Genomic DNA, 9,089 nt, shown 5'->3' with positions numbered 1-9,089 from the left:
GTTATGCGGTTGGGAGATTGGGAAACTATCTGGGCTAGCTAGCCAACTTCATACAATTGCTAGGTGGCTAGTAGTAAAGAAAGGGAACAAATCTGAGGGGGCTTGTGCCCCTGTGCCCCCAATGGGCACGACGCCTCTGCATCCTCACGTACTCTGTGCCCCCTCAGATTTCTGGGGTGCATGACGCCAATGGTCCTCCCCATCTGAGGATGTGGCTTCCGCTTCAAAAGTTTGGGAAGTGAAATATTTTTTTCTTTTAACCTGTCCTGAAAGCGCCGTTTCTCGTCAATATTTCAAATAGACCTCAAACAATTTGACAAACAAACACGACATAAAAGAATAAAGCATCAACATGACGTCTAATTCCAACGTGTCCAACATGCGTCGCCTTGTAGAACAACTGAAACTGGAAGCCAGCGTGGAACGGATTAAGGTAAACAAAACCAACATCTTACAGAAAGACGGCAGAAGATTTAGCATAGGATAGATTTGGGGTGTATTTATTTCATGGCATTTCAAACGATGATTGTAAACGTGTGGGTGATGGCATTCCAGTTAGTCTACTGTATCAGCCAGCTCTTGTGTGATCCACTGTGATGTGACTGATGCTGTGAAAAAAAAAGTCGTTAATTCCGTTTAAAATGTAGTCAACCAAACTTGGCCTTGATACTTCCTAAATAGAAAGGAATTCACCATGGCATTATATAATTCATTAATTAATTGTCTGCAGTCTCATTAATTATACGATATTATTGCTTTATGATATTAAAAGGGCCACTGCAGGTCAAAAAAATGACAATTATAGCAATGATTTGGTGTCCATTTATGGTCTGGTCCCTTAGTCAGCCTGTGCATGTTTCTATAATCTTAAACCAGCAACTATCAGGAAATAACACTGATCATATTTTTTCTTCTTCACACTTTTACAGTGTTAGTTTCATCAGCTGTTGTACACATATGATACAAAACACAGCAGAAACAGAATTGTGACTGCACAGGGCCTTTAAGCATTGAAACACTAGTTGTTCCCCCAGGTGTCTCAGGCAGCGGCCGAGCTCCAACAGTACTGCCTGCAGAATGCAGCTAAAGACGCCCTGCTGGTGGGGGTTCCGACAGGCTCCAACCCCTTCAGAGAACCACGATCCTGTAACCTGTTCTAAGGTACTTGTCTATGTTCCATCTCATTATGGCACCCTATTCCCTATATAGTGCACTACATTTCTCCAAGAGCTACAGGGTCTACGTGTCATTTGGCTCAGGTAGACCTGCTATGCTTAGTCGTTTTGGGTGATGCTGGGGCCTAGGCTGGGGGACCTATATGCAGGGGCCTGTGGGTTCTTCAGAGATGGGGAATACAACTAAATATTATGAAGTGCCTTCTGCCTTGGTCCTTGTTTTTGATGACCAATGAACCCCTTAACCCGAGAGCACCTTCGATCTACAGGCTTCTAGGGCTTTCTATCCTTTTTTAAATTCTTCAAAACATATTATATTATTATATTATATTATTTGTGTTTTTTTTTTGCAGGACAGGACACAAAAAACGGCAGAATCATGCAGAGGAAAACGTACGTTGGAATCCAAAAAACGATGAAAAAGTGATCTGGTTGCATTATTTTAGAGATAAATGTTTTCTCTCATGCCCACGTTGCTTTGTAATGATTCTTTAATAATATATGTTATATGGAGTAATAATATGTTTGTATATGAGCTCAATATTTGTTTCTTGGATGTTAGTATTTTAGTCCCAAAAGTGTTTTTTTTAAACGTTTGGTAACACATTTGATATTAATCTGATTTTACACAGTACCGGTATAGTAGGTCTAACGTTGTAGTTACAACGTTGTTACGTTGTGCTTTAGTAATTGCTTCGTATTGCATTTTTTATGGAGTTTAGTGGTTTTGGTAAAAGGAGAATCATCTTAAACTGAAGAGATGTTTATATCGGAGAGCTCCAAACTGCCTCGGAATCGTAAAAAACTCCTTCCTTTCCTGTTGCTGAGACGTTGTTGCTTAATGGAAACAGCTATGGTCAGAGACAGGAAGCTAGGCCTTCCTGTTTAAAACCACCAAAGTTACTTAAGAATTTACATGGAATTCCAGTTATTTTCAGTTACATTGTTACTTTCAGTTAATTCAAAACACACAAGATGTTGTGCTGAGACGGGAGACAGCCACGGTGGGAACTTAATTGGTTTCTTTTAGCGTCATGGAAAAGCTGTAACTGGTTCCAAGGACAGTACTTTCCTCCACCACCCAGTGTCAGTAGAGGCCTTGACCACAGGATGTTCCTGTGTTTTGTGACTTCCCTTTCCCTTCAACTTAGATTGTGTCCCAAATGGTACCTTATGGCCCATTATGGTTCTGGTCAAAAGTAGTGCACTATATAGGGAATAGGGTCCATTTGAGACATAACCTTAATGTGCCATATCCTGTCTGAAACACAAGAGCTGCAGTCGTGATGTGGCATTATTGGGTTTATATTAACTTTCTTTTCACCGGGAGTCCAGGGACCAAAGTCTCTTTAGCAAGGGAGCCTAACATGCACACAATTGACAAAATACAAATATACAAAAACACACTCATTATTGCCATCGCCTCTTCCTGTGTCAGAGTGGAACAACTGCATCAGGATTCTAAATCTGGGATCGTTTGTATTTATCACTTTGTTTGTTATTCATTTTTGAGGGGGAAGATCAGCTTTAATATTGCAGATAGATTGTAACTTCCATCAATGTAATTGTCTGCATCACTTCCAATCCCCCATATATATTTTTGCAAATATATATATATATATATATATATATATATATATACACTACCATTCAAAAGTTTGGGGGTCACTTAGAAATGTCCTTGTTTTCCATGAAAACATACATTAAATGAGTTTGAATAGGAAATATAGCAAAATGCATAGGAAATTTAGTCATTGACAAGGTTAGAAATAATGATTTTTAATATAAATAATAATTGTGTCCTTCAAACTTTGCTTTTGTCAAAGAATCCTCCGTTACAGCCTTGCAGACCTTTGGCATTCTAGTTGTCAATTTGTTGAGGTAATCTGAAGAGATTTCACCCCATGCTTCCTGAAGCACCTCCCACAAATTGGATTGGCTTGATGGGCACTTCTTATGTACCATACGGTCAAGCTGCTCCCACAACAGCTCAATAGGGTTGAGATCCGGTGACTGTGCTGGCCACTCCATTATAGACAGAATACCAGCTGACTGCTTCTTCCCTAAACAGTTCTTGCATAGTTTGGAGCTGTGCTTTGGGTCATTGTCCTGTTGTAGGAGGAAATTGGCTCCAATCAAGCACCATCCACAGGGTATGGCATGGCGTTGCAAAATGGAGTGATAGCCTTCCTTCTTCAAGATCCCTTTTACCCTGTACAAATCTCCCACTTTACCACCACCAAAGCACCCCCAGACCATCACATTGCCTCCACCATGCTCGACAGATGGCATCAAGCACTCCTCCAGCATCTTTTCATTTGGTCTGCATCTCACAAATGTACTTCTTTGTGATCCGAACACCTCAAACTTCGATTTGTCTGTCCATAACACTTTTTTCCAATCTTCCTCTGTCCAGTGTCTGTGTTCTTTTGCCCATCTTAATCTTTTCTTTTTATTGGCCAGTCTGAGATATGGCTTTTTCTTTGCAACTCTGCCTAGAAGGTCAGCATCCCGGAGTCTCCTCTTCACTGTTGCCGTTGAGACTGGTGTTTTGCGGGTACTATTTAATGAAGCTGCCAGTTGAGGACCTGTGAGGCGTCTGTTTCTCAAACTAGACACTCTAATGTATTTGTCCTCTTGCTCAGTTGTGCACCGGGGCCTCCCACTCCTCTTTATATTCTGGTTAGAGCCAGTTTGCGCTGTTCTGTGACGGGAGAAGTACACAGCGTTGTACGAGATCTTCAGTTTCTTGGCAATTTCACGCATGGAATTGCCTTCATTTCTCAGAACAAGAATAGACTGACGAGTTTCAGAAGCAAGTTCTTTGTTTCTGGCCATTTTGATCCTGTAATCGAACCCACAATTTCTGATGCTCCAGATACTCAACTAGTCTCAAGAAGGCCAGTTTTATTGCTTCTTTAATCAGCACAACCGTTTTCAGCTATGCTAACATAATTGCAAAATAGTTTTCTAATGATCAATTAGCCTTTTAAAATGATAAACTTGGATTAGCAAACACAACGTGCCATTGGAACACAGGACTGATGGTTGCTGATAATGGGCCTCTGTACGCCTATGTAGATATTCCATTAAAAATCAGCAGTTTCCAGCTACAATAGCCATTTACAACATTAACAATGTCTACATTGTATTTCTGATCAATTTGATGTTATTTTAATGGGCAAAACATTTGCTTTTCTTTCGAAAACAAGGACATTTCTAAGTGACCCCAAACTTTTGAACGGTACATATACATACATACATATAAATAAAAACATATACATATATATATACACTTATCCTTTTTATAAATATATTTTCCTTTATATTACTTTCCAACCCTACCACCCCTTCCCTAATTGGAGTAAACTAGTGAACAACAACGCTTAGGCCTCGAATTCCAGCTTATATATACTATATACATTTTATGGACACAGTCAATTTTACAATAATTATATTTTGTTTGTTTTTACTCCTGAACTTCCTCTACCCTCAACCTCTCCGAACATTTTCATGATGTCCATCTGGTTTGCTTCTATATGCCATATCTTTCAAACTGCTCTTTCACAAAAGTTCTTAACCTATAACCTATATACACTACACTACATTGCCTCCATAAAACTATGAAATAACACATATGGAATCATGTAGTAACCAAAAAAGTGTTAAACAAATCAAAATATATTTTATATTTGAGATTCTTCAAATAGCCACTCTTTGCCTTGATGACAGCTTTGCACACTCTTGGCATTCTCTCAACCAGCTTCATGAGGTAGTCACCTGGAATGCATTTCAATTAACAGGTGTGCCTTCTTAAAAGTTAATTTGTGGAATTTCTTTCCTTAATGCATTTGAACCAATCAGTTGTGTTGTTACAAGGTAGGGGGGTATACAGAAGATAGCCCTATTTGGTAAAAGACCAAGTCCATATTATGGCAAGAACAGCTCAAATAAGCAAAGAGAAATGACAGTCCATCATTACTTTAAGACATGAAGGTCAGTAAATACGGAAAATGTCAAGAACTTTTAAAGTTTCTTCAAGTGCAGCTGCAAAAACCATCAAGAGCTATGATGAAACTGGCTCTCATGAGGACCGCCACAGGAATGGAAGACCCAGAGTTACCTCTGCTGCAGAGGATAAAGTTCATAAAAGTTACCAGCCTCAGAAATTGTAGCCCAAATAAATGCTTCACAGAGTTCAAGTAACAGACACATCCCAACATGAACTGTTCAGAGGAGACTGCGTGAATCAGGCCTTCATGGTCGAATTGCTGCAAAGAAACCACTACTAAAGGACACCAATAATAAGAAGAGACTTGCTTGGTCCAAGAAACACAAGCAATGGACATTAGACCGGTGGAAATGTGTCCTTTGGTTGGTTTGGAGTCCAAATTGGAGATTTTTGGTTCCAACCGCCGTGTCTTTGTGAGACGCGGTGTGGGTGAACGGATGATCTCCGCATGTGTATTTCCCATCGTAAAGCATGGAGGAGGAGGTGTTATGGTGTGGGGGTGCTTTGCTGGTGACACTGTATGTGATTTATTTAGAATTCAAGGCATGGCTACCACAGCATTCAGCAGCGATACGCCATCCCATCAGGTTTGGGCTTAGTGGGACTATCATTTGTTTTTCAACAGGACAATGACCCAACACACATCCAGGCTGTGTAAGGGCTATTTGACCAAGAAGGAGAGTGATGGAGTGCTGCATCAGATGACCTGGCCTCCACAATCCCCCAACCTCAACCAAATTGAGATGGTTTGGGATGAGTCGGACTGCAGTGAAGGAAAAGCAGCCAACAAGTGCTCAGCATATGTGGGAACTCCTTCAAGACTGTTGGAAAAGCATTCCAAGTGAAGCTGGTTGAGAGAATGCCAAGAGTGTGCAAAGTTGTCATCAAGGCAAAGGGTGGCTATTTGAAGAATCTCAACTACAAAATATATTTTGATTTGTTTAACACTTCTTTGGTTATTCTTTGGTTACTACATGATTCCATATGTGTTATTTCATAGTTTTGATGTCTTCACTATTATCCTACAATGTAGAAAATAGTAAAAAAAATAAAGAAAAACCCTTGAATGAGTAGGTGTTCTAAAACTTTTGACTGGTGGTGTACGTATTATGGACACAGTATGCTTTACATTAGTCATCTTGTTGTTATTAGTTGTTATTAGTCCCATCCTTCAGCTCCATTCAACACCTCCCATCTATCTCTTAACACCATCCATATTGGATTTCTATTTGCCATATATTTTTCAACTGTGCTGTGATCTTTCACAAAAGTTCTGAACCTTTCTATTCACATTTCTACAGATTGTAAATTGAAAATAAACATTTTTGCTAAAAGTATTATTATATTATTGAATGATTGACTATGACATTTCAGATCACCCAGTAGTGCTAACTGCAGGGTTAGCTCCAGGTAAATATTGCAATTCTTCAGCCATTCCTGAATCTGCGACCAAAAACAAGCTACATATGGACAGTACCAAAACAAATGATCTAATGATTATGTCTCTCCGCAGCAAAATCTGCAGAGATGGGATGGTTGTATCCCCCATATATATAACATTCTATTGGTTGCAAGAATTTTGTATAATAATTTAAAATGAAAAATTCTAAATTTGAATCCGGTGTCGTTTTGCGTATCAGTTCATAAACCATGTGCCTTGGAATCGGTACGTCAAAAATCTCTTCCCAACTATTTTGCAATCTATATGGGACGGCTGTCAATCCTTTGGTCCTTAAATGAAACTGATATACTGTTTTATTTATCACAGTTTCTTTTCACCAGTTATGTTCTTTAATGCAAGGCCGACAGACAAGTTCCTTACTTTTTCCCCCTTCCACTTTCCTCTTCCATTTTTGCGGTAATGCTGCAATTATTTGGTTGTAATTTTGGGTAGAGCAGACATTTCCATATGTTTTTGTTAGCTGCATGTGCGACATACAGTTGAAGTCGGAAGTTTACATACACTTAGGTTGGAGTCATTAAAACTCGTTTTTCAACCACTCCACAAATTTCTTGTTAACAAACTATAGTTTTGGCAAGTCGGTTAGGACATCTACTTTGTGCATGACACAAGTCATTTTTCCAACAATTGTTTACAGACAGATTATTTCACTTATAATTCACTGTATCACAATTCCAGTTGGTCAGAAGTTTACATACACTAAGTTGACTGTGACTTTAAACAGCTTGGAAAATTCCAGAAAATTATGTCATGGCTTTAGAAGCTTCTGATAGGCTAATTGACATCATTTTAGTCAATTGGAGGTGTACCTGTGGATGTATTTCAAGGCCTACCTTCAAAGCCTGCCAAGGCTCCTGAGTGGCGCAGTGGTCTAAGGCACTGCATCGCAGTGCTAACTGTGCCACTAGAGATCCTGGTTCGAATCCAGGCTCTGTCGCAGCCGGCCGCGACCGGGAGACTCATGGGCGGCGCACAATTGGCCCAGAGTTGTCCAGGGTAGGGGAGGGAATAGCCGGCAGGGATGTAGCTCAGTTGATAGAGCATGGCGTTTGCAACGCCAGGGTTGTGGGTTCGATTCCCACGGGGGGGCAGTATAAAAAAAAAAATGTATTCACTAACTGTAAGTCGCTCTGGATAAGAGCGTCTGCTAAATGACTAAAATGTAAATGTAAACTCAGTGCCTCTTTGCTTGACATCATGGGAAAATCAAAAGAAATCAGCCAAGACCTCAGAAAAAAATTGTAGACCTCCACAATTCTGGTTCATTCTTGGGAGCAATTTCCAAACGCCTGAAGGTACCACGTTCATCTGTACAAACAATAGTACGCAAGTATAAACACCATGGGACCACACAGCCGTCATACCGCTCAGGAAGGAGACTCATTCTGTCTCCTAGAGATTTAACGTACTTTGGTGCGAAAAGTGCAAATCAATCCCAGAACAACAGCAAAGGACCTTGTGAAGATGCTGGAGGAAACAGGTACAAAAGTATCTATATCTGTCATGCCCTGGCTCTAGGGACTCTGTTATGTTGAGCCAGGGTGTGTAGTGTCTATGTTTTGTGTTTCTATGGTAGTCTCTAGTTATGTGTTTTCTATGTTGGCCGGTGTGGTTCTCAATCAGAGGCAACGTGAATCAGCTGTTGATTGTTGTCTCTGATTGGGAACCATACTTAGGCAGCCTGTTTGGCACAGTGTATTGTGGGATCTTGTTCCGTGTATGGTTTGTGTTTTGTTACCAAGGACTTCACGTATCGTTTTGTTGTTTTGTTCGTGTGGTGAATTTAATAATAAAGTATGTTCGCATTCCACGCTGCGCATTGGTCCAATCCTTTCGACGATCGTGACAATATCCACAGTAAAACGAGTCCTATATCGACATAACCTGAAAGACCGCTCAGCAAGGAAGAAGCCACTGCTCCAAAACCGCCATAAAAAAGCCAGACTACGGTTTGCAACTGCACATGGGGACAAAGATCGTACTTTTTGAAGAAATGTCCTCTGGTCTGATGAAACACAAATAGAACTGTTTGGCCATAATGACCATCGTTATGTTTGGAGGAAAAAGGGGGACGCTTGCAAGCCGAAGAACACCATCCTAACCGTGAAGCACGGGGGTGACAGCATCATGCTGTGGGGGTGCTTTGCTGCAGGAGGGACTGGTGCACTTCACAAAATAGATGGCATCATGAGGAAGGAAAATTGTGGATATATTGAAGCAACATCTCAAGACATCAGTCAGGAAGTTAAAGCTTGGTCGCAAATGGGTCTTCCAAATGGACAATGACCCCAAGCATACTTCCAAAGTTGTGGCAAAATGTTTTAAGGGCAACAAAGTCAAGGTATTGGAGTGGCCATCACAAAGCCCTGACCTCAATCCTATAGAAAATGTGTGGGCAGAACTGAAAAACGTGTGCAGCAAGGAGGCCTACAAACCTGAT

The 9,089-nt window shown here is 40.5% G+C and overlaps 1 protein-coding gene across 1 annotated transcript; it reads left to right on the top strand.

The window, feature by feature from the left end:
• The first annotated feature begins 237 nt into the window (after positions 1-237).
• LOC311115024 (guanine nucleotide-binding protein G(I)/G(S)/G(O) subunit gamma-10-like) lies at positions 238-1,755 on the top strand. The gene is made up of 3 exons (XM_084190241.1): positions 238-433; positions 1,035-1,161; positions 1,529-1,755. Exons 1-2 carry the CDS (start codon positions 353-355, stop codon positions 1,158-1,160), a joined length of 207 nt encoding a protein of 68 aa, XP_084046367.1. The 5' UTR covers positions 238-352; the 3' UTR covers position 1,161; positions 1,529-1,755.
• The last annotated feature ends 7,334 nt before the right edge of the window (positions 1,756-9,089 follow it).

This window comes from Coregonus lavaretus (assembly GCF_964263955.1).
Source record: "Coregonus lavaretus genome assembly, contig: HAP1_SCAFFOLD_340, whole genome shotgun sequence".
Classification (NCBI taxonomy): Eukaryota; Metazoa; Chordata; class Actinopteri; order Salmoniformes; family Salmonidae; genus Coregonus; species Coregonus lavaretus.
This window is presented reverse-complemented; position numbering and strand designations above follow the sequence as displayed.

Bases quoted from the DNA above. Each gene is read 5' to 3' on its own strand.
- LOC311115024 (XM_084190241.1), top strand. From the start codon at position 353: ATGACGTCTAATTCCAACGTGTCCAACATGCGTCGCCTTGTAGAACAA. The intron at 434-1,034 runs GTAAACAAAACC...TTGTTCCCCCAG, and splicing joins CCAGCGTGGAACGGATTAAG to GTGTCTCAGGCAGCGGCCGA.